This window comes from Miniopterus schreibersii, assembly GCF_964146895.1.
Source record: "Miniopterus schreibersii genome assembly, chromosome: 3".
NCBI lineage: Eukaryota > Metazoa > Chordata > Mammalia > Chiroptera > Miniopteridae > Miniopterus > Miniopterus schreibersii.
The window spans coordinates 68,948,631-68,975,822 of NC_138103.1; the positions used below are offsets into that span (position 1 = coordinate 68,948,631).

A 27,192-nucleotide genomic window follows, 5' to 3' on the forward strand; every position below is an offset into this window, starting at 1 on the left:
ATATTTGGTGAAATACTGAGAGCCTATCAAATATGCTTTTTTCGAAGCTACTAATATTATCACTGGGGGGAAAAATCATTAAATTTTCAATAAAACTAACACAGAAATTGTATTCCAGTTTCAATTATACATATAAAAATTGAATCTGATAAGTTAACTGGTGTAAACAAATAATTTAAGGCCTAAGCCTTTAGTTTATTTCCCATATACCTATTTTACAGACAGTTAATGCAAGATCAAGCCTTTGAAACAAAACCTTCAAAATAGGAACATGAACTCTAAATGAAAACACTTACCTTTAAAACTGTAATTCAACTTTTAAATTGAACCACATTATAATATTTTTGTAACTTTTTTGTGTGATAAAAGTATTAAAATTATTTTTTAAATTTCCCTAATTATTCTAATTCACTTTTGTTAAGTGTTGAAATAATATCTTAGCTTTCCCTAAATCCTTTATAAATTTAATGTTCACCATTTTTCAACATCAGTTGCAAATTTTGCAATTTTATGAATCAGAAATATTAACCTCAGTATTCCTAATTAAAAATAACTCTCTTCATGGTAGAAATTAATGAATGGAATTCAAGTGTGCACCATTCAAAAGTCACATAATTCGGAGACTGAAGAATATAGTATGGATGGGAAGAAATACATTTCAGTAAGTTTTTAAGTTTATAGATGTGTAAAGTTAAAAATATGTCAATAGGCCTAAGTATATCCATGGGGAGACAAAAGGTAAAGCTAAGGACACTTGGTCAGCGACAGAGGAGTGGAGGCATGAAAAGGAAGAACATGGAAGTGGTAGGAAGTAACCTAAAGAAAAAAGGGAGTCGACAGGAGTAAAAAAAAGGGAGTCGACAGTGAAAGTAAATGCCATGGGGGTATGCAATCTTTAGAAAGCATATCATATGAAGGGATAAAAGTTGTGAGCATCTTTTAGGCTACTTGAAGAAAACAGTAGAAAGCTGGTAAGAAATCAAGTTTAGTTTCTAAGGCTGCTGCCCTTTTCCAGTCAGCAGCAGCTCTTCCATGCTGCATTCCTACTTAAGCCATACACTAGGAGGAATGTGCACCAACCTGAGGACCATATCTCTTCCCTGTGCTATGACACATTTACTTTAAAGACATGTTCGTTATCAATGAAATCAGCACTGGCCAATACGCAAATTATTTCAAACTTGTGAAGGCCTAACATAATAGACACTTACACCTGAAACTTCATTACTGATCAATCAAGTGACTTCTCCAAATGGCACTTATCCTGACTCAAAACCAAGCATAGTAGAAGTGTGAAGTTCACCTTCCTCAAATAATCAGAAATTGTTGTTTGAGGAAAGCCAGTAAAACTTACTAACACCATTGTTTATAAATGAATCTATTAATTATAAATTCACAATAAATTTATACATTATAAATGAATCTATCTGCACATGCCAATTAGGTACTGCTTCTGAAGCCTTTGAAAGAGATTATTACAATTGTTTATAAGCTTAAGTGTCTTAATTGTGGTTTTTTGGTAGTAGTGGTGGTGATGGTGATGCTCACTTCCAAGAAATATCCATTAGATGCAGTATATGAAGAAATAAGAAGTGGCCTCTAAAGGATAAAAACATAGCAGATAGGAGCTAATCTACCTCTGTCCTCTGACAATGCCTACGGAGAATAGACAAGGAATGTTTCCCATACCATTCTTTATCTGAACAAAAAAAGACACTAATCTAGACTCCAGAAGCAATGATAAAGATGCAGAACAAAAATCAACAACACTATTAGCTTCTTCTGTCAGTAATTTTTCAGGACGTGATATTATGGAAAAGGCCACTTTGATCCACAGAGATACAGTTGTTGGGAGATCTCTTATCCAAAGCATCAGGAAACCCAAAAGGTATGTTCAGCTTTCCAGTACAATCTCTGGAATGCTGTCTGAGCTACACTGGAGAGATGAACTTCTAACAAGTTCATCAATAAAGGAAATCCATTGACTTTGTGACCATGAAGCAAAAGGAAACTTATGGGTTCTCTCTGGTGGTGCTATTCATCACTGTGTAACAATAATAATCTCTTTCAATGTCACTAATATTCTTTGAAAAGCAAAATAATTTATGACATTATTTTTCAGACTATATAAAGGTTAAAAATACATACCAAAGTGAATTTTAAAACTAGCCAAAGGTTAATAAATGCTTTATCATATCCTAGCTACTAAACAGCAAATGACCACTGAACAAAAACACATCACTTTTTAACCTGAAACCGAAAGTGATATGGGTAAAACATTCTTTAGACAGGAACAAGAGGAAGAGAGCTTCTTTGAAAATGAAGAGGCTGTGCTAAAGAAAACAGTGAGAAACAAAGAGCAGAGTTACAAATATAACTAAAGCCTCTGTGATATCAATGAGAAATTTCTTATTAAAGTTCTGAAAAAATTTATAAAAGAGTATTAACAAAATTGAAAAACACTGCTTAGGACCCTCTTCATTCTAAATATAAAACATCATTCCGACATTCCCACTAAACAAAAAAGAGATCCTAACAACAACTTCAGTTTTACCTGCACAATTTTAGTTTCCTTGTACAACCTATTAGTAAAGTTATTTTTAGAAAACTAATTAGTAACAAATGCCCTTTGAGAAAAGCTATAATGACACTTCTGAATACGTTCAACTATCTACTGACTATTTCTTGCTGTTTTACAAATATTAGGTACAGATCACTTTCCCTTCAAAATTCCAACTTGTTTCAGGTTAAGGTTGTCTAAAGTACAATTTAAAAAATTAAAAATATATAAGTTTCTAAATGGTCTCATTTTAAATACTAGTGTTTATTTTATTAATAGTAAAATGTTTCAACAAGGCTTACTGTTTTGTTAATCTGCCATAGTGCAAATGATTTTAGCAGTAGTAAGACCCAGGTTTGAATCTATGCTTCATCATTTCTTAGGTACAAGATCTTAGAGAAGAATTCCTGATCATCTCTGAGCTTTACTTTTTTCATTTATAAAATTGGGACAATAAAAACAACTTCATGCAGCAGTTAATGAGGTGAAATTAAATAACATGTGTGTAGCTCCTAGCAAAGTGACATAGCAGGAAGTCAATGGACAATAGATTCAAGTTCTTTCCCCACAGTGCCAGCACTCCCTTAACCCCGAATACTATAGGTATGGCATTTCCAAAATCCCAGAGAAGGTTGAAGATTAATTTAAAGAAATTTTATTTTCGATCTTTGAACAAGCAGTGGTTTTATTAAACATGCATTTTTCTTTTTTTAAATATATCTTTATTGACTTCAGGGAGAGGAAAGGAGAGGAAGAGAGAGAGAGAAACATCAATGATGAGTCATTGATCAAGCCCGCAACCTGGGCATGTGCCCTGACCGGGAATCGAACCCTGATCGCCTGGATCCTAGGTCGACGCTCAACCTCTAAGCCATGCCCAGCTGGGCTAAACATGCATTTTTGATGCCTGCTTTGAGTGTTGGCAAATGGGATTTTATATTTTGAAGAAAAGAGAAAACTTAACATATTCTTGTCAAAATAACTAAAAAGCAATCATCAAGTCCTTTCAGATGTTGCTTGGGAAATGCTAAAACCTTTCTGGAAAGCAGTTTGGCAATAAGTATCAATGAGCAATCTTGTGACTCATAAATCTTATATTGATAAATTATTATAAGGATATTATGAGACGTGCACAAAATTTGTTATATTCATGAATGTTCATAATATTAGAAAATGCAACTTAAATGTCCATCAAGAAAGCACTGGTTGCCCGGCTGGCATGGCTCAGCGGTTGAGCATCAACCTAGGATCCAGGAGATCGAGGTTCGATTCCCAGTCAGGGCACATGCCTGGGTTGCGGGCTCCATCCCCAGCAGGGATCGTGCAGGAGGCAGCCGATCAATGAATTTCATTGATATTTCTAGCTCTCTCCCTCTCCCTTCCTCTCTCTGAAATTGATAAAGACATATTAAAAAAAAAAAAAAAGCAAGCACTTGGTTACATTAATGCACATCTATACAGGTGAATTTTATCTATAAACAATAAGATTACTTGGGCATTAAAATGGGAGTGATGCCTAGACATAAATATATAAATGGGGGGGGAGGGCAGGACCTGTTGATGTTTGATAAATTTTCATTGTTTAGGCCATAGGGTCTTTAAGCTAAATTAACAAAACCAGTAAAAAATCAGAGGACAAGTTAAAAATTTTTTTTATCATTAAGTACAATGATAAGTAATGAACAAATCATTAGAAAAACTACTGAATTCTTCAGTATAAAATACGTGTGTGTGTGTGTGTGTGTACATATTTACCTGATGATGATGAAGTGAGTGACGCTGAAGAAGATGGGTCAAGAGGAAGTCCACCAAACAGGGGGTCCCAAGCAAGTAAATCACTGGTCCCTTTCCTACCATAATATTTTAAAAATAAAGATTTTAATAAAGGAATATTTTATTAGTATGAAAGCTAATCACTATCATTTTGCAGAATTATAATAGCTCAACATATATAAAGCTGAATGTTCTGCCAATAGAATAGATGAAGAAACTTAACAAATTTAATAAACCAATTTGTTAACTACTATAAGCAGAATCTACAGTAACAATGTGTGAAGATGGTAGGGAGAGGGTAGAAGATTCCTCCCCACTGATCACACCTTGTCATACTCTTAATAATCTTAGGGGCTGTCAGAATGGAAATAATAATTTCAGCTTTACAAATGAAAAAAAGCAGCACTGAATCTCTAAATGAGCTGCTTAAGGACACACAGCTACTTAATTCTACAACAATGTCAGATCTTAAGTGATGAAATCTGGTGGAGATTTTATAAGGTCATACTTATTTTAAAAGAAAAAGGGTAAAGGGTGTTTTTTTAAAGTATTTCTCACGGACATAAGTAAACCCAACACTTGATATAAACTTCACAGATCTGATCACTGCAGTAGATTATGCAAGAGCAACTCTCCCTGGGCAAGTCACTGCCTGGGACACTAAGGCGGTCTAGTGAAGTATCTGGGGCAGACATGCCTTTTTGTGAGACATGACCAAGACTATGGACAAACTCATCAAGGGAATCAACATTCTAGTTTCAGAAAACTCACTGTGCTGCATAACCAAAGATTTTCCTCCACTGACCTCTTGGAATCCACTGTACTGGTTTCAACATCTGGCTCTTTAAAACAAACTTTTATATAAATATAACCTCTAGGATCTTGAAGCACCTGACCTTAGCTACCACCTATTTTTTTTTAATTATTTTTTTCCAGCTTTATTGAGGTACACTTGAGGGGGGAAAAAAATGTATATATTTAAGGTATAAGCAAAAAGATTAATCCCCATTAAAACAATATTTTAATGCATCAAACTGCCATTATTTTTTTTAATATATTTTTTTAAATCTTAGAAAACAGGCCCACTATATAATAAAAATGTTACAATGATCTATAGGCACATATCTAGTATCTCAACATGCACCTACATGGACATACCCTACATCATGCATGATAAAGCCTAGAATTACAATTGCATATGATTCCTAAAGACGAAGTTTAAAATACTCTAAAACTAGTGCCTAGCTTGAAAAGTATCAAATAACTTTAAACCATTTATTATTTAATTATCTATTAATTAAACCTACTTTTACTCACACACAAAAATTAAAAGAAAGTATTCTTATTGGTAGACACAGAAATGAAAAAGGAACATGCAACATTGGCTTAAAATATTTTTTCTTTTTAACAGCTGGCAACAAGCTTTCTAGCCCTCTCCTTTTTCAACTTGAGACACTTCCTTACTTTGAAGTTGATGAAGTATACAAGGTCACAGCCAAAATTGAAGGGAAAATTTTCATGAAAATAACTAGCTGAAATATAGACATATATGAACTTGGGATATTATTGTTTATTTAGAAGCAGTGAGACCATCAAGGCCAAATACAACTGAATGGATTTTTTTTTAATTATTATAAAAATATTGCCCAATGAGAAATAATTAAAACAATGAAAAATTCCACATGACATCTAACAGCTTAAGAAACAGGATAATTCACAACACCCTACTAGAATGGAAACTTGCAGAGATAATAAAATTCTAGAAAACAAGACAAAGGATACTTAAAATTTAAAGGTAGTGGGGAGGAAAGAATAAAAAGGTGGAAGAAACAGGATTTTTAGGGCAGTCATACTATTCTGAATCATTCTACAATGGTGGAAATGTCATTATACATTTGTCAAAACTCAAAGGATGTACAACAACAAGAGTAAATCTAAGTGTAAACCATGGACTTTGGGTAATAATGATGTGTCAATGTAGGTGCATTAATTGTAACAAATGTACTATCTGATTAAGGATTCTGAGCATATGTAGGGGCAGAGTATATGCAAAAACTCTGTACATTCCACTCAATTTTGCTATGACCCTAAAATACTCTAAAAAAATATTTTTTTTAAAAATTTAAACATGGGACTTACTCATTGCATGCAGCAGATGGTTTCAATTTTGTTAACTCTTCACCTAATTAAAAATTATCTCATTACTAAAAACAATTAAAAAAATTCTGGAATTCATAAGATATACATAATTTAAACTGTGAAAAGAAAAATAAACATTTAACAAGTTTTCTATTGTGAATATTAAAATAATAACTGAATTTCTGATAAATCTTTATGTCTTCTAATATCTTTTGCGATAAATGATTTAAGTCAAATCAACTAACCTCTTGTATTTATTAAAATAAATAGCTCTTCAAAAGAGGAAAATATGGGCTGCAACTTTAAAAATTAGAACAGATGTTTAAATACCTCCATAAGTATCAGTCAAGAATTTTAAATGATGATCATGAAAGCATTTTCCAAATTCTAAGAATATCATTAGTGATTATTATACTCACCAAAAGCAGTTACCAACACTTGAAAAACATCCTCTTTTTTAAAATTAAAATTTGTATAACAACCTAGAGCAACAGTCTCTGTAAGATAGTCTGTCCTGCTACCTTTTGCATTTGTAACATGAATCATTTCACAAGCAACTAGTACATAGGGAAAAGGCATCAGTAATGCAAGTCATGTTGGTTAATAATCAATCTTCCCCGCACCTCAATGTTTTGCATCATCAAGCAATAGCTGATGAATGCAAAATACATCAACATGGGTAACTGCAACAAAGTAAGGAACACCACCCTGTACATGACGCCCATTCACGCCACATTCGCCCATTTGGCTCAGTTTAGCATTTGTCTTGCCTCACAGTGCTCCTTGTGCTGTTCTTCTCCATCTTTTTGCATACTGCCCTCATCTCTATAAGGTAACAGCTCCCTTTATCCTCATTTTCTTCACATCCCCTATCATCAAGCTACCCACCATTTCTTTAAAAATAAAATCCTTCCCTGGCCAGTGTCACTCAGTGGTTAGAGCACTGGCCCGCCCACCGAAGGGTCTCGGATTCAATTTCCAGTCAAGGGCCTATATGTGGGTTGTGGGGGAGTGTGCGGGAGGCAACCAGTCAATGTATCTATCTTTCTCTTCCTACCTCCCTTCCACTCTCTCTGAAAAGCAATGCGAAAAAAATATCCTCAGGTCAGGATTAACCAAATAAATAAATAAAATCCTACTTTTTGTTTAGTATTTATTATAAATTTAATGGGTAATTTTAATTGAGCTAGAATTTTTATTAGGATTGATGCTGAAGGTTTTTTATCAAGCACTATTTACAAAATTGAATAGTTTTTGAGTGTGCTGCCTCAACTCACTTTTTCCCACAACCTGTTATTTTTATGCATGATTCTGCACAAGGTATTAACACCCCCAAAATGTTTTTAATATAATTAAAGTGTGATACTAAAAACCATATAATAGAAATTGCAATTATGATATGACTTAAAAATAGGTAAAACTACAGATTATTCATTTTATAAAACTACAGATTACTCATGAAGCAGAGTTATGCCAATTAAACAGTTTAACATTTTTAATCAGAAGCTACTCTTTGGCTTTGCTGATTTCTGAAAAATGTTGTAGTCAGGTATTAAAGTTTAATGCATGTCTCAAAGCTAAGAGAGGTAATATAAATAATTTGTCTTCTGTTATAAGTATCCTTTCAGTCCACTGTTAAGGCTCATGATGAGAAAAGACTATTTCTATAACTACATATATAAGGCTACAAGCTTAGCAAATTGCCTAATAAATTTTAATAGAAATAGCCAACTTAAACGTCAAACTTACTAGACGAATTCTGATTCATCTGCACCTAAAACAGAAATGCAAAAGGTAAGTGCCATTAAATAAATAATTTAATTTGGCAATAAAATATTTTGTAAAATGTTAATAATAGAAACCTAAATTTTAAGCTGTGTTTAGTATAGCTGCTCAATTGTAAACTGTATTTACAGGAAAAGATATACAGAAAAACTTTCAGTAGTTTTTGTTTTATACTAAAAAATAATACATGTACTTTTAACATTCAATAAAATGTTTTTAAGTATTAAACTACTAAGTATCTAAAGCAACTTACTATGACTTGCTAATTTAAAAAAATTAACACAAATATTTTGAAAATCAATGTTCAAACGTTACAATGGTGGTGTTTTTTTAAAAAATCTCAATAGATAAAAGTATAAAATTTTGCACTTACTGGGCTGTGTCTCTAGTAGTACATGGAAAGAAAAAAAAGACATAGTGTTCATTTTAGAATTTAAAATATCCTATTTTTCCAGTTCTAATAATTTGTCTATTTCCTGCTGAATCATACTTAAAATCTATAACACCTTAAAACACATACATTGTTTGGGGGGTAGAGGGAACTCTTAAGCTAGATAAGCGAAATGGGCAAAAAAAATATACTCATGATATCTTCCTTTCACAGCCAATATTAACCATTAGAAACTTTATGATTATTATTTATTTTCTGAGAATGAAATTAATTAATGTGTTCACTGTTTTTTAACAAATGACAGAAAGAAGAGCACAAAAGAGAAAATTAAAACCATCAACAAGCTCACAACTCAGAAATAGATGCTCAACATTTTGATGCTTACTCCTCTGGGCTTTTATTTACATATATACTTTAGTTATGCTCTTAGACAACAAAATTGTTAATGGTTTCAGAGCTTTCTACTTCAGATATATATACCATAATTTAACCCTGGCACTAAACTTAATGTTAACTAATAATGGTAGAATAAAACCTCATTTCAGAAATCTGTCTTTTTAGTGGGAAAAAGGTTCTAAAATTAAATTCTAAAAGTGAATGAGTGGGAGAAAAAAATTTTTATTCAAATAAATGCATAAAGACTACTTAAAATATATAATTCAATAACAATATGAAATGGTGGGAACTTTTATTCTCTATTACCAAGGAGAACAGGTTTAACATCAATTATGAACAAGCACAGATATACTAAATATCATTCTAAGACATACTTTCCCCCCATAGTTTAAAATATTTGAATTTAGAGTAAGACATCAATGGAAAGATGTATTATGATTTTTTTCTCCCTCAAAAGCTAGTAAGTACGGTATCTGAGAACTGAGAAATTAATCACTATAACGAAAAATTCTTATCTTTCACTTTCCTTCTATGAAAAGTATAGGAAAAAAATGTTACAGTGACAAGCAAAAAAATACAAAGATATCGTTTAATCTTTAAATTCATTTTTATAGAATTCCTTTCTATATAAAGTTCACAAAACATGGACAAAAACTTTAAAATTTGATGAGGAAAAAAGATTAATACTGCCAGTTCACAAAATTCTGCCTGAGACATACAGCACTATTTATAAAATACAAGTGGCAGAAATAGTGGATTTTCTACATTTTTGCTTCCTCTGTAATATACTTTCAAAAGGAAACAAAACTAAGCCAAGCTCACAGTTCATTTGACTGTATAAAAACTATAACTATATATCTCAATAAAGCTGAATAAAAAGAAAAAATATATAAATTAAATATTTCTTCATCCAACATGTGTAACTATTGCTAAACAATATCTTACTTTTTATTATTCCTAGAATTAACAAAATGCAGGTACAAAGGTAAAAAACACACACACAAAAAAAGCGACTTCTATATAAGAAGTACAGCCCGGCCGGGCGTGGCTCAGCGGTCGAGCATCGACCTAGGATCCAGGCGATCAGGGTTCAATTCCCGAAAAGGGCACATGCCCCGGTTGCGGGCTCAATCCCCAGTTGGGGGCGTGCAGGAGGCAGCCGATCAATGACTCTCTCTCATCACTGATGTTTCTCTCTCTCTCCCTCTCCCTCTCTCTGAAATCAATATATTTTTTTTTTTAATTCATGAAAAAAAAGTAGAAACTTCCTCATTTTCTTACTTACAGATATTGCTGGAGAGAGCGTTATATTTCCTATAGATAGTTTTAATTCATCCAAGGAAGCCATTGTATGATGTGAGTTATTTGGATGCATAGGTTTAATTTCTATCCGATACTTCTTTGGTTCTTCATCTTCAGAATCAGAATCACTAGATGAGTAGAAATGGTTCTCTTTGGTATGTGAGTATCAGTTAAAAAATTTAGTTTTTACATTGTCTTAATGCATAACCAGTTTTTTACACATTTAAAAAAGTAACAAAAATCTTTAAAAGATGGACTTTAAGAGAAATATAACTACTAACTTTTATTAATAACATGTCAAATGAAGAATATGGAGTCATTTTATTATAATTAATTTAAAACTTTTGTTAAATAAATTATTTTAAACTATCTACTTATATGCCAACACAATCCATAAGAATACCCAGATGATAAAAGGATATCATTTTGATTTGCTTCTGGTTTTATACTATAGCCTTCTTCATCTACATCAGGAATGTTCTATGGAAAGAAGGAAAAGAAAACTTGACTGTAATGATGGCTCTAGTCACTAAAAAAATATTACTAGAGATTAGCAAAATAGCCTATTATTATTAACTATTATTACTGAGGAGCTGTATCATATATCAAATGTCAACAGGTTAACAAAATTCTAACACTATGGGGAAATTTTTAATTAGCTTCAAATGACACTCATGCTTCATATATCTGAAATAGAAAAGCACTGCAAAATGAAACAGGAGGAACACTGAAGGAATAGAACAGGTGTTCAGGTAGAAGTGCCAGCAGTTCTGTGAATAAACAATATTCACCCAAATTTTCAAAGTAAAGAAATAAAAGCACAATACTGTGTGTCTGGGGGAAGGGAAATGATTAAATCAGAGAACTGACAGCTTAAGTTAATGGAGATATATATATATATAATAAAAGACTACCAAGAAAAGTAAAACTACACTAAAATACTACTCAAGAGACTGGCAAAAATTCAAAAGCTTAAAAATACCTCTGTTGGCAAAGCTGTGAGGAAATGTACTCTTATAGTTTGCTGGTATAAATACAAAATAATGCAGGCCCTCGAATAAGGTCGTTTTGTTTTAACATTGACTAGATGCTATAGGAATTTAAGTCTTGTTTATATCAATTAGCCTATGGTGAAATTGGTTTAGTTTCACTTAAAGTTGCAGAACCTATCAACAATGTTGAGATTGTAGTACAATCTCTACAGAGAGTAATTTAACAATATCTAACAAAAATACATATGTGTTTACTCTTCCACCTAGGAATTCCATTTCAAGGATTTATCCCAAAGATACACCCCCCAACAATTTAAAAATACATATACAACAAAATTATTCATCAAAGATCTATAACTCAGAATTATTGAAAAGTATCTAAATAAGCATAGCTCAATAAACTGTGGTACATACACGAAACAGAGTACTATACAGCTACTGAAACAAGAGACAGGTTTCTGTGATCTGATATGGAGCACTTCCAGAAAATAGTAACTTAAAAAAAAAGGTACAAAAGAACATATATAGTGTAATGTCTTTTAAGTAAGAAAAAGGAAAGTTAAAAAACATATGCATGTCTGCTAATCTTTATGGGAAAAAACAAACAACAACACTGGATGGATATATCAAAACACGAGGTTGGTCATCCACAAGGCAGTGATGGAGCAGAAGGAATACAGGAGGGAGAGACACTGCTCTAAGTATGCTCTTGTAACTAGGTAAGAGACATTTCTACTTTCAGAAAAATACATTTACATTCATAAACACATGAACATATGTAGGGAGAATGCAAATGTTAAAACAAATGTAAAAAAAAGTTAACATCTTGCTGACTGGCTATTTCAAGCCAGAACTCGCCCATGTGGCCGGCTACTTTGGTCAGCAAGGTGTTTAAAATTACTTAAATTAATGTAAGTGCAGACACAAGTTATCCTGTGGCCAGTCAGCAAGGTGTTTAAGAATATAAGTGTTCTTTGTACTATTTTAGTCTTGCGTGTTTTTTGTAAGTTAAAAGTTATTTCAAAATAAAAATTTTTTAAATGAAAAGAGAAGAAAAAGACTGCCAAGAAATGCCAGGGTACCAGTTGTTATTGGGAAGTCAATACCCTTCTGCTGGTAAAGTTTACCGTTCTTTTTCCAATCACTTGCTAAACCTCAGCAAGAGAAATATAAAGGATTGCTAATCTGTGTCAGGCACAGCACAAGATCAAGGAGAATTTTATATGGCTCTAGTTTCTAAACCGAATAAACAGTCTGATGTAGCCAGCAGGGAGTTACCAGGCTGGATTAAAGTCTAGAAGTAAAAAATCTAATATAGGGTAAAGAGCAGAGTACCTAGATAAAAATATGACTAGTGATGTAGTTATGACCTTAGAGCACTTTCTTTGATTTCTACATATTACTAATATGCAAATAACACTTAAAAATACTTTTAAAATAAACTTAGCCAAATGTAGACTCATTAGAAATAATTTTTTTTTCCCAAAATACTTTATTCCTATTCCCAAGTACCCTAGGAACATACCAGATTTTTAGAAGTCCTACCTGGGATTTGCTGATACTACTTTTAAATTTGTTTATAATATGCTATAAAGTATGATGTCATATTAAAAAAAAAAAAATACTGAGCTGTTTTCTCTAGGACCAAGTAAGTTGCTTCTGGATCAACTTCCTACAGATTACAGCTATAAACTCTGGTTAAAATACATAAACAACTACATGAAGGTACTGGAGAATGACCAAGAGTAACCTTTTAAAAAGCTATACAGCCCTACCCAGTTTGGCTAAGTGGTCAGAGTGTCCACCCAAGGGCTAAAGGGTCCCAGAGGTTCCATTCTGGCCAAGGGCACGTACCTCGGATGCAGGATTGATCCCCAACCCCTGGTCTGGGCACGTGCTAGAGGCAACCAGTCGATGTGTCTCTCACATCAATGTCTCTCTCTTTCTCTCTCCCCCCCTTCCACTCTCCCTGAAAAGCAATGGAAAAAATATCCTTGGGTGAGGATAAAAAGAGATAATAATAATAAGCTATACAGCCCTGGCCAGTTTAGCTCAATGGTTATAGAGCATCGGCCGGCAGACAGAAGGGTCTGGGGTTCGATTCCAGTCAAGAGCAAGTACCTCAATTGCAGACTCCACCCCTGGCCCGGGTAAGGGCGCATGCAGGAGGCAACCAGTCAATGTGTCTTTCACATGAATGTCTGTCTCTGTCTCTGTCTCTCTCTCCTTTCCACTCTTTCTGAAAAGCAATGGAAAAAATATCCTCAGGTGAGGATTAAAAAATAATAAAATAAAATAAAAAGCTATACAAAGCGATACTCAAAAACTATACATAAAGTGGAATTTTAAAAAGGTTCAAATAAACCACAAGAAGGAAGGGAAAAGAAAAAAGTGAAAATGAACAAACAGACAACAAAAAATAAAATGGCAGGCTTAAGTCCTGACAGGTCAATAATTATATTAAATATAAACAGTCCAGATATAACAAAAGACAGAGATTGGTGGAATGGATTTTCTTTAAATGAGCCAACTATGTGCTATCTACAAGAAATTCACTTCAAATATAACAACACAGGTAAGTTGAAAGTAAAAAAATAAAAAAATATACCATGCAAACATTAATTAAGGAAAAAAAATAGGTAGAGTGACTACCTTACTATTAGGCAAAACAGACTTCAGAAAGAAAATTACCAGGGTCAGAGAGGGACATTATATCCACACAAAAACCTGTACATGACTGTTCAAAGCGACTTATTTCTAATAGCCAAAAATTGGGAACTAAATGTCCTACAAGAGGTGAAAGGTTAAACAAACGTTGGTATATCTATACCACAGAATACTACTCAGCAAAGAAAGGAATGAACCATTCAAACTCACAACAACCTAGATGAATCTCCAGAGAATTGTGCTGAGTGGGGGGGGGAAAAAAATCTCAATAGGCTACACACATTATGATTCCACTTAAACAACACTCTTAAAATGACAAAATTATAATAATGGAGAAAAGATTAGTGGTTGCCAGAGGTTAAAAATATCTAACAAAAATACATGTGTGTTTACTCTTCCACCCAGGAATTCCACTTCAAGGAATTTACCCCAAAGATACACCCCCAACAATTTAAAAATATATACGCAACAAAATTATTCTACATAGTAATGGAAGTACTAGCCACAGCAATCAGACAAGAAGATATAAAAGGCATCCAATTGGAAAGGAATAGGTAAAACTGTCATTTACAGGTGAAATGATATTATACATAGAAAACTCTAGGACTCCATCAAAAAACTATTAGATCTAATAAATGAATTTGGCAAAGTAGCAGGTTACAAAATTAATAGTCAAACCTAGGTTCTCAAACATCTCCCATCTTGAACAATTCAGTTCTCAACCAAGTTGTTCACAGAAAAATGTCTCAGTTAACTTCCGTTCTCCACCTGACAACCCTTTCATGATGATACATCAGCATGACAAAAAGCATGTCAGGCCACAAACAGAGAACAGTATGCGCCAGTATGAGTTAGTTTACAGCTAAACCTTGCCTTGTTGACATCTCAGGAGATTGTGCTGTGGATATTTTTTTGTGGGTTGTTTTTTGCTTTTGTTGCTGGCACAATTTTAAAATATAAAGAGGCCATCAAGAATGCTAATGTTGCTAAGGGTGTGAAAGAAATGATCCCAGGCAACTGAAGAGGTAGAAAAACTGTTGATTTGCATAAACGAAAAGTAGTTAGCCAATGACAGCATTTCAGAGGCAATGATATATGAAAAAGGGAAGATGCCACATACTGACCTCCTGAAAGAGACACCCATGGAACAAGTGCTGAAAGTGATTTCCTTAAGGCTAGCAGGGGGTGGTTCAATAAATTTAAGAAAATAAGTGTTTGTTTATAGATTAAACGGTACATTAGACATGTACAGTACGTAAGAAAGATTAGAACAGGGAATTTGAGGGTCTGGAATGAATTAATTCAATTTATATTATTTCTGGTAAGGAAAAATTATTCAGTTTTTGAACAAAAATAGCTTCTTGAACAGCCTTCCAGAACAAATTAAGTTTGAGAACCGAGGTCCCACTCTATTTGAAAATCGGTGGCATTTTTATACACCAATAACGCACTATCAGAAAGAGAAACTAAGAAAATAATCCTATTTACTATTGCAACAACAAAAAAACAAGGTACCTGGGAATAATTTATTTTTTTTATCCTCACCTGAGGATATTTTTTCCATTGCTCTTCAGAGAGAGTGGAAGAGAAAGGGGGCACAAAGGAAGAGAGAGAAACATCAACGTGAGGCAGTAACATCGACTGGTTGCCTCCTGCACTCATTGCAACTGGGGCCGGGGGGAGGAGGGGGTCAAGCCCACAATCATGGTATGCACCCCTGGCCAGAATCGAACCTGGGGCCCGTCAGTCCTCAGGCTAACGCTCTGACCACTGAGCCAAACAGGCCAGGGCACCTAGGAATAAATTTAACCAAGGAGGTAAAAGAACTGTACTTGGAAAATGACAGGATACTGAAGAATGAAACTGAAGAAGATACAAGTAAGTGGAAGCATACACCACGTTCGTGGATTAGAAGAATTAACATCATTAAAGTGTCCTCACTACCCAAAGCAATCTATAGATTCAGTGCAATTCCTATTAAAACAACAGTGAAATATTTCACAGATTGAGAACAAATATTTCAAAAATTTATATGAAACCAAAAAAGAGACCTAATTGCCTCAATAATCTTGAGAAAGAACAAAGTTGGAGGTAGCACACTACTGGATACCAAATATACTTCAAGGCCATGGTAATCAAAATAGCCTGGTACTGGCATAAGAACAGGCATATAGATCAATGGGACAGAACAGAGTGTTCAGAAATCAACCCACATCTCTAAGGTTAATTAATATTTGACAAGAGAGGTAAGAGCATACAATGAAATAAAGACAGGTATCTCCAATAAATGGTGTTGGAAAAACTGGACAGGTAAATGCAAAAAAATGAAACTAGACCACCGATTTACACCTTATACAAGAATAAACTCACAATGGATAAAAGAGTTAAATGTAAATTATGAAACCATAAAAATTCTAAAAGAAAACAGGCAATAAAATCTCAGACATCTCTTACAGCAATATTTTTGCCAATACATCTCCTTGGGCAAGGGAAAAAAGTAAAAAGTAAACAAATGGGACTACATCAAACTAAAAAAGTTCTGCACAGTGAAGGAAACCATGAACAAAATGAAAAGGGAACCCACTGAATGGGAGAACAGATTTGCCAATGATACATCTGATTAAGGGGTTAATTTCCAAAATATATAAAGAACTTATACAACTCAACACCAGGAAGAAAAACAATCCAATTAAAAAATGAGCAAAGGACCTAAATAGACATTTGTCCAAAGAGGACATACAAATGGCCAATAGACATGAAAAGATGCTCAACATTACTGATCATCAGTGAGATGTGAATTAAAGCAAAAATGAGATATCACATCACCCCTATCAGAATGACTATCATCAATAAATCAACAAACAGTAAGTGCTGGTGAGGATGTGGAGAAAAGAGAACCCTCATGCACTGTTGGTGGGAATGCAGACTGGTGCAGCCACTGTAGAAAATGGGATGGAGTTTCCTCAAAAAATTAAAAATGGAACTGCATTTTGACCCAGCAATTCCACTTCTGGGAAAGTATCCTAAGAATCCCAAGACACCAATCAGAAAGGATATATGCATCCCTATGTTCATAGCAGCATTATTTACAATAGCCAAGATCTGGAAACAGCCCCAAGTTCCCACGAGTAGATGACTGGGTAAAAAGCTGTGGGACATTTACACAATGGAATACTAGGTGGCTATAAAAGAGAAGAAACTCTTACCTTTTGCAACAGCATTGAAGGACCCGTGGATTATTATGCTAAATTAAATAAGCCAGTCAAAGAAAGAGAAATACCATATGATCTCACTTATATGGGAATCTAATGAACAAAATAAAGTGAAAAACAAAACAGAAACAGAGGCATGGATACATGGAACAGACTGACAGTTGTGAGAGTAGAGAGGGTTGGGGGCTGGAGTAAAGAAGGTGAAGGGAATAAAATATAAATGTAACACACAGACATAGACAACAGTGTTGTGATACAGAGAGGGAAAGGGGGCTAGGGAGGTAGGTGGAGGTGGACAAAGGGGACAGAAAGAGACTTTGCCTTTTTGCCTGGGGAAATAAATGGGCATGAGCTGCAGTATGCAAATGATATTTTAATTGAGTTTACATCTGAAATCTGTATGGTTTTGGAAACCAATGTCATCCCAATAAATTCAATTACAATAAAAAACCACCTATCACTCTACCCTGCTGACACTTTGGTCCATTCAATCCATAATTTCTATATTAGGACCCAACACTTCTAGAGCAAAGCACTAAGTCAAAAGCAGAATGAAGAAGAAAAGAGCAGTTTACTTCCACCAATCTTAAAGGCAGTTTTGGTGGATTGTGGATAGCAGTAGTGATTTAAAAATATATATTGGAATACAGAACAGAAGTCAATGGAATGTTTCTCAATCTCTCTGTCTGGATTGGGGAAATTGGCCAAAACCAAAAGAAAAGAGCAATTCACACTTCCTTGGTCAACTTTCAAAGTACAAAGGACTTCAAAATAATTTTTTAAGTTACATAGACATTAAACCAAAAAGAAAATAAACAATTTCCCTGCCAAGGCAGCCTACTGATGTTTTTACAAGTAATTAGTAAAACTAGCCATAAATAAAAGGAAACAAAAAAGCAAGCCTCCTTTCACTGCTTAGCACCATTGTAACCCTTCTCCCCAAAGGTAAGCAAAATTAAGTGTCTTGTAACTCATTCTCTTTTAAAAACAGAACACATATCCACTAGTCCCCCCCAAAAAACTCAGGGGATACGTTCCAAGACCCCCAGTGGAAGCCTGAAACCATGGATATCACCAAACACTATGCACATGGTTTTTCTTATACATACACACCTATGATAAAGTTTAATTTATAAATTAGGCAAAGTAAGAGATTAACAACAAAAATAATAAAATATGACAATTATAACAATACACTACAATTAAAGTTATGTGAATTTGGCATTATTAAGTACAATGAGAATTACCTGAACTCAAGCACAGTGATACCGCAACAGTCAAACTGATAAACAAGATGGCTACAAACTGATAACAACCAAGACTAAAGGGTGGACAGTATCTACAACATGGATATGCTGGACAAAGGGATGATTCACATCCCAAGTGGGAAGGAGCAGGACAGCGTGAGATTTCATCTCATTATTTAAAATGGCACGCAATTTAAAACTTATGAATTGTTTATTTCTGGAATTTTCCATTATTTTCTAACCGCAAATGAACATGCAACTGAAACCACAGAAGGCAGAATCATGGATGGGGAGGGACTACTGTACCCACACATTTATATTTTTAAAACAGCGATTACTTAAAAGTTCCTATTTGTTTTTACCTGGTAAGCTCTTTCCATGTCAGCAGACACAGAGTAAGGTAACTGTAACATCTGTTACTTCATCAAGTGAATGTTTAATAATTTAACCAATTCCGCCCAGCTGGGCGTGGCTCAGTGGTTGAGCATTGACCCAGGATCCAGGTGATCAGGGTTCAATTCCTTGTCAGGGCACACACCCAGGTGGCGGGCTGGATCCCCAGTAGGGGGCGTGCAGGAGGCAGCCGATCAATGACTCTCTCATCATTGATGTTTCTCTCTCTCTATCCCTCTCCTTTCCTCTCTATGAAACCAATAAAGATATATTTGAAAATAATAATAATAATAATAATAATTTAACCAATCCCAACTTGGTGGATGCTTTAATGTTTTCAGTTTTTTCTAACATAAACAATTATCTCTACCTCTCTCCCTCCCCTTCTTTTTATGCATTTATTTGATGAATCTCATATAGGTTTGTGAATATAGTCACAACAGTAAACCCCAATAAGTAGGATTGCAGGGTCAAAAGAACATGTATTTCTTATTTGGGGAGATACCGCAAACTATCCACAAGGCAGACTTACCAATTTGCATTCCTACTTTGGCCAATATGATAGGTGAACACAGTCATTTCATTCTAATTTGCATCAGAATGAGACTAGTATTTTGAACAACATTTCACAATTTTTATTTCTTTTTATGAAAACTGCTTGTTTTTATTTAATGCCCTTTTCATTTTGGGTGCTTGCTTACCTTTTATAGTGATTTGTATAAAAATTTTACAACGGAAAGTCATTAGCCCCTTGTTATGTGTCTTGCAAATACACTCTGCCAATTTATCTTCAGTTATTCAAATCCTTCTATGCTGTATTTTTTCTAATTTTATAATTTTTTTTATTTCTACACAAATTTACCAATCATTTCTTATATGGGTAAGAATTTTGTGTCCTCTTTAAAAGCCCTTTTCTAATTCCAGATAAGTAATGACTAACAAAATTGGTTAATACTGATCATTATAGAATAGTATCAATGAGCTGAGAGAATTAATAATGTTTTAAGGGAGTATATATAAAACATGAAGTACTAAAGCATTTCATGCAATGTAACCATCACACAAATTAATTCAGAAATAAAATGCATGAGTACAAAAAGTAAATGTCAAACACATCTGCTCACTTTTTCATTAATTAATAATAATAAACCAAGGGTACCATAACAGGCAAATGGTAAGGTAAATGTAACTCCAAAAACACTCTGATGATTCCTAGAGCTCATTAGGAACCTATTTCATTATTTTAAGTATAAATTTATTAACAAATAATAGTTTTCTTATTTTAAAGCTGAAATATGAAAACAAAATACTAGTTTTATCTTAATATAAAACACAGTGTTTCACAAAATATCTAGTTCTTTATTTTGATATACCATTGTGCTGTAAAAGATGAAACTGTTTTGGGGCCAAAAGAAACAATGGTTATGCAAGCAAAAACAATAAGCAGAGGAAATGGGTAGTTTGGCTCTACTACACTTATCAACATAACCAGTGTTTAAAGAGCAGTTCGAAAAATGTTGTCTGTTTACACACTGCTTATACCATTTGGTAAATTTACTCTTCCACTGTAACCACAGGGAGCTCCATTTGATATCTTCTTTAATTATATATAAAGAAATACACTTAAATAAAAAATAAAAAAAATCTTTTTAAAAAACAAAACAAAAAAGCACAGAAAAGTACTAACCATGGTTATTCTTTCTAAAATGACAATCTCTTAAATAAAACTTAAAATACATGAACAGATGAAGTATTATTTTTAACAGATCTAAGAATAAATAATAACAGCACCATATTTTAAAATAAAGTAAGCACATTTGAGATCTGACACATTTTCCCCAAAAAAGCAATATGCTATGGCATTACTCCAATTTTAAAAGTAAAATGTCCACTTTTCAAAGGTAGTTAGAAACACCTTGTATTTAATAGGAAAGCATCTGGCAACATAAAGCCAAAAATGCATCTGTAAAATAATTTTAATAGTGAGTTTACAATAACATAATCAGTATTTTCCTTGGAAAGATTTGTAAACAATTCAACTTAAATATGCTGGGTATTTGCTAATGAAAACAGCTCATTTAAATTGTTTATATCAAAGTAAAATCTACTTACAAGTGAATCTGCGTCGGGGCATTCCCTATTAAAACAAAAAAAGTATTAGAAATATTCAACTATTAGAACGATCCGATAATCATACTACCTTGGCATTTAAGCATAACTTTTACTTAAACTCTACAAAAAATACTTAGAGAAATCATCTCATGAAGATTAAAAAAACCAAATGATTTTAAAATTCAAAAGAAGGCATTCCTGTACCCATATACAGGACAAAATAAAACACAAGTATTTCTAAAACCACTTTCAAAAGTACTTCTTTTCCGTGAATATACACATGAATCACATCAAGGAAAATGTCAGTCCTACAGGGATTTCTACTGACTTAATTCTTCAGGGAGAGAAAGTGTAAAAAAAAGTTTCCTTCAAAGAAGAAAGCCTGGCTTAAAAAAAAAAAGTCTGTATTGCCCTGGCCGGTGTTGCTCAGTAGTTAGAGCATCAGCCTGAGCACCAGAAGGTCTCAGGTTTGATTCCTAGTCAAGGTCATGTACCTGGGTTGCAGGTCCAATCCCCACGCCTGGTTAGGGCTTGTGTGGGAAGCAACCAGTTGATGTGTGTCTGTCACATGAATGTTTCTCTCTCTCTCTACACATCCCCTCCACTCTCTCTAAAAATCAATGGAAAAAATATCCTTACTTCTTGGGCGAGGATTAAAAAAGAAGTCTATATTTATATTTCTTGGTAAATAATGGTAATAAAACATTTTAAAGTAAATTTTTAAAACGTTTTTTAAAGTCTATACTTGCAAAACTGAAGTTTTACAGTGCAGTACTTTCTATAAGCTAGTCTATCTAAAAGGTTTCAAAACCAATTTTCTCCAAATTTGTTAAATGGGTAGACTTCCATTTGGAATAGCTCTCTAGTCTAATGTAATATGTAGTTCAGAACTGGTATTTTATCATTTAATTGATAAACAAATATGACTTTGGATAAAAATAAGCAAAAACTATTACTTTAAAAGTAAAACTAAAACATAAAAACCAACTTTCTCAATTAACCTAAAAATGTAAAATTAAAGACACTGAAGCCATGAGGAATAAGGTTAGAAAAACTTCTATGCATGCATTCTTTAAAAATTCACAAACACAAATTAGGGTGCATATTTAAAAGGTATTTGGATTAGTTATATATTCTTTGGCTTGAGACAGATAATGCACATGGTATCAAAATGTGCCACTTTAACAGGCTGAACACATAGGCATTATGTACACCTTAAGAGCCAAATGAACAATAAAATTGTTCATAATAAATTAATGTACAAGATAAACGAGTAATCTCTAATCAAAGACTAAGCACAAGCAGAAAAATCTACAAAGTGAAAATGTTTGTTACAGGAACACAGAATGGAATAGACTGAATAAATGAAAAAAGTGTGAGATGACTACACTGCTCTTACTCCAAACTGAAGCACCAAAGGGACAGGGTAAATACAAATCTCATGTCTTTATATCGACATAAAATAGCAAGTTTTTAAAAAGAGCTCCCTTACTATTGGTAAATGAGGAAACCTATGTATACTCTGAGAAATGTTTCACCAGAAAAGACACTGCAATAATAACAATTCAATTCCTGTACAGAACCAAATCAATTAAAATGTTAGACCATTTCTACTTTCTACCTTTATTGAAAAGATACCATTTAAATATAAAAGCACATATACAAGTTCCATAGAGTTTATTCTCTGGCATGAAGCCAGAGCTCTTCAGTGTGTGTGTGAAAACATTCATCTGTTTGTCTCCACAGCAGGCTCTATGCAATGTGCAGATGGAGCCCCAGAAAGAGCCCTGTCTAAGCAGAACCCCTCATTCACAACTACTGGTATTTCAAAAGCCTTCAGGCTATGAGGATAAGTTTGCCAAGAGCCTGGGGCATTTTAAGCAAAGTGAATTGTAACATTTTTTCTGCCAGAAGTATTGAAAGAAGGCAATCATGGTACAGTAGTTTAAGAATAATTTTCTGCCCTGGCATTCTCATTGATAAAAATATTCCAATATCCAATAGCCTAATGATCATATTGGGAAAATAATCATCATGAAAAATTATTTAAAAACACAAGTATATAAAAATATAGTAAGTCCCTGAATGAACTTCTGTGAAAAACATACATTATAAAAATATTGCCTGGCCAGGCACGGCTTAGCAGTTGAGCACTGACCTAGGATCCAGGAGATGGGGGTTCAATTCCCAGTCAGGGCACATGCCTGTGTTGTGGGCTTGATCCCTAGTAGGGGGCATACAGGAGGCAGCCCATCAAAGACTCTCTCATCATTGATGTTTCTGTCTCTCTTTCTCCCTCTCCTTTCCTCTCTCTCTGAAATCAATAAAGACATATTTTAAAAAAATAAAAAATAAAAAGAATAAAATAAATATTTAACTTACGGCCATTACTTTTTATAATATAGTCACTAACAGATTACTGGCTGTGTTAAAATTTTACTTTCAAATCAACTGTTTAGACTTCAAAATGTATTTCCTATGTTATAAAAAGAGAGTATGTTCCATCCCCTTAGCAAAATATCCCTTCACAAATGCTCTAAAAAGACATTTACAGAAGAGATGGTAACTATAGATATAAATCACTATGCAACTGGTCTTAAATTATTAACCAAATGCCATTTAGAAGAAAGGACGAAACATATTTACAGTGGTAGAAATTCTAAGAAACTCAGATGATAAGAATATAACTAGGTAGTAGGAAAAAACCCCCAATGCACAAATTGTTCTCTTTTACTGCAAATATGAGTGCCCATTAACATTAAATCTCGTGAGAGTTCTGATTATGCTAGAGAAGTTTAAACAAAATTTCAGCCAATGTTACTGGGTCAACAAATCACTTAAGACTTTTAACTAGTGTCTCTTCAATCTCACTGGGTTGAGTAATTACAGAAAGAAAGATTTCTTTAATTCCACTTGTCTCTGGTTAATCAGAGCTCAATGATTCTCAACCCCAGGTGTATATCATCAATTACACAGGCTGCTTAAGACAAAACAAAACAAAACAAAAACTATGCTGGGCCTCTTGTCCAAGAATCTGGTTAAATTGGTCTGAGACGGGGCCAGGTATAGATATATTTATTTTAATTTCCTAGGTAGTTCTAATGTGTATTCAAGGTAGAAAACTTCACTTAGCTACTATTACTAGTTGAAATTCTTTTTAAATCCTCACCTGATGATATACATTTTTATTGATTTTTAGAGAGAGGAAGGGAGAGGGAGACAGAGAAGCATCGATGTAAGAAACATCAATAGGCTGCCTCCCATACACACCCCAACCAGGGATCAAATCCACAATCTGAATATGTGCCCTGACCAGGAATGGAACCCTCGACCTTTGGTGCATGGGACGATGGGCCAACCAACTGAGCCTAGTTGAAATTCTTACATGCTAAATTATATGGTCTTTGCATACTAATTTCTTATTTTTAAAAAAGGTAAATTGAATTTATATTCCATCTCTGTCTAAAAATGATGACTGGTATAAATGTTTGAAATATGTTAGGGCTTTCTTTCCTACCACATTTAACATTTTCCATTTATGCATACAGATGGTCCCCACTTACAGTGGTTCAACTTAATGATAGATCAATACGCTACAGTGTACAGAGATGCTCCTTGATTCATGATGGGGTTATGTCCTGATAAACCCACTATTTATTGAAAACACTGTAAGCTGAAAATGCATTTAATACAATAGCCTAATGACCATCATAGTTTACTTAGCCTAGCCTACTTTTTTAAATGTGCTCAGAATACTTATATTAGTTTACAGTTGTGCAACTGTCTTGAGTATTTATTTGCCTTCCTCTTCGCACCAGAAGCAGGAGACACAGATGGATGTTTTACAGACACGATGAGATGCAAAAACACAATATTCAAAAAACGCTGGCAACATAGTACACTGTAGAGTATCAGTCATTTAACCTCATGAACGTGGGGCTGCCACTGCCCAACATCACAAGAGAGAATCGTACTGCACATCCCCAGCTGGGGAAAGGATCAAAATTCAGAATTCGAAGTATAATTTCTACTGAATGTGTATTGTTTTCACATCATTGTAGAGCTGAAAAATCATAAGTTGAACCACTGTTAAGTCAGAATCCATCTGTACTGTGTTGCCAGTGTTTTTTGGATATTGTGTTCTGAGCATATTTAAGGTAGCACGTTTAAGGCTAAGCTATGACGTTTGGTAGGTGTAGTAAAAGCATTTTGACTTACGACATTTTCAATTATAACAGGTTTATGAAGGCATAACTCCACTGTAAGATGAGTAGCATCTGCACATAATGACTGTGTCCCTAAAAGCTTAGAGTTGTCTAAAAGGATTTTCAACAAATTGTTGATTGCAGATTTTCTTAAGCATGAAGACTTAAAAGATTTTATAGTTTTCTCTACATTTTTAATTTTTTTAAATATGTGTTTAATTTTACAAAATAAGAGTATCTTTAAAGTTTCAATTTTAAGACATTAAAGCTTCATCTTGAAATTTTAAAATAAGAAAAGTGATTATTTTTCACTAAAACCAGAGGAGTTGGCAAATATATTTAGAAAAGTTTGTATTTTTCACTCCTTAAACATATATAATGAGTTTATTTCTGAAAGAATTTTTCCTTTTCAAATTCAAAACAGTCTTAATTATTTATCACAAAAGAAAGGATGTTGACATACTTAACATACTTACACAGACTCTGCATCCTTTTCCTTTTTAATTATTCCTGGCAAACCGAAAGTCTTTCTCTTCCTTGGCTTTATACCTTAAAATAAATGTGTACTGTTACAGAAACATAACTGTTCCTGATAAATTTATGAATACATCTTGTATCTTGACACATAATTTACTCATAACTGTCAATACTAAATTTGGATGAAAGAAATAAATGTATCTATTGCTAAACCCTAATATTTAAAGCAGTTATAATCTGTTTAGACTTATGTTAACATAACATAGCTTATTAGTCACCAGAAGGTTTTAGAACATTCACTTCATCAATATAATTCTCTTTTCTTCTCTAAGTATTCCCCAAGTTGGTACGTTACTCACTGTATTAGGTTTTATTATAAATACAAGTCAAATCATGTTTCCTGTTTAGAGGGTCACAAAATATAAATGTGTTGTTTTAAATAAAAAGATGACACAACAGATCCATTAATAGTATCACATGGAAAACTCATAATTATGGCATCCATATGTTATCTCTAATTAAACAATGTTGTAAGTGGACCCTACCATAAATGAGGAACAAATATCTTTGTTTTGCCTAATATGGCAGTTCTTCCTCCTCTTCTTGCATGACAAATTAATTTTTAAAGGTCAGTCACACTATTAAATTGTTGATGGAGTTCAGCACTGAAAGCTTAGCTGCTTACTCTTTTGAGATCTAGAGCACACCTAACCTAACTTTTCATCTTATATATGAAGAAACTCAAGGGTATTTTTTTGTTCTTGGTTATATACCTTATGTCAGTGTCATATAACTAGTAAACACTATAGCCAGGATTAGACAGAATTCAGGTGTGTTAGAATAATGTACTTGCATTCAAGCAAAACAAACTCCCTAAACCATACATTTGTATAGCATGTTATAATATTTTAACCTTTATCAGACGAAAGGGAACTTTAGTTCCCGGCAAAATGTAATTTAAATTGTAAATGTAATTTTTATATTTTTTAACATCAGTAACATATATTAAAAGATAACTTTAATAATAAACAATACATTTTCTTTATAAATGTTTTTACTTTTCATAAGTAACTCAAAAAATAGATAAGATAGAGGCAAAAAAGTAAATGCCTGCAGAGCTGAATTTAAATGCCCAAAAAAGCTCCGGCTGGGAGACCCCACTACGGGAATATAAATGCCATCTTTTAAAGGTTAAAAATCAAATAGTTTTATTCTCATAGAGTAGTATTTACTATTTACATTTTACAATAAAGAAAGCTGAAGTACAGAGAATTTAAATCATTACTGCTCACAAACAGCTAGTAACTATAAGAAGTCTAGGCCCCAGAGTTTCTGCCTGCTCCAATAGTAACCTCACACACAACAGCAAACCATCTCTCCAAATTCTTATGCAGGTCTTAGAAAAAAATAGAAGTTTGCTTTCTAATTATTTCTAGTAGCTCAAGTAAGATATATAAAACATGACAAAAATAGCAGGCATTTCTTGGGTTTCATACTATGAAAAAGATCAACTTAAACAGAAAGGGTATAGACCATTTCTC

The 27,192-nt window shown here is 33.5% G+C and overlaps 1 protein-coding gene across 1 annotated transcript in view; it reads right to left on the bottom strand.

Annotated features, from left to right (window-relative positions):
- Positions 1-27,192, bottom strand: part of FCHO2 (FCH and mu domain containing endocytic adaptor 2) — a 103,141-nt gene that overhangs the window by 24,335 nt on the left and 51,614 nt on the right. The window contains exons 10-17 of the mRNA XM_081131843.1: positions 25,651-25,723; positions 20,970-20,994; positions 10,766-10,826; positions 10,330-10,502; positions 8,631-8,642; positions 8,222-8,246; positions 6,473-6,515; positions 4,316-4,410 (exon numbers count right to left, since the gene is read on the bottom strand). Of these exons, the coding sequence (XP_080987969.1) occupies positions 4,316-4,410; positions 6,473-6,515; positions 8,222-8,246; positions 8,631-8,642; positions 10,330-10,502; positions 10,766-10,826; positions 20,970-20,994; positions 25,651-25,723 (507 nt within the window). The remainder of the gene's footprint in view (positions 1-4,315; positions 4,411-6,472; positions 6,516-8,221; positions 8,247-8,630; positions 8,643-10,329; positions 10,503-10,765; positions 10,827-20,969; positions 20,995-25,650; positions 25,724-27,192) is intronic.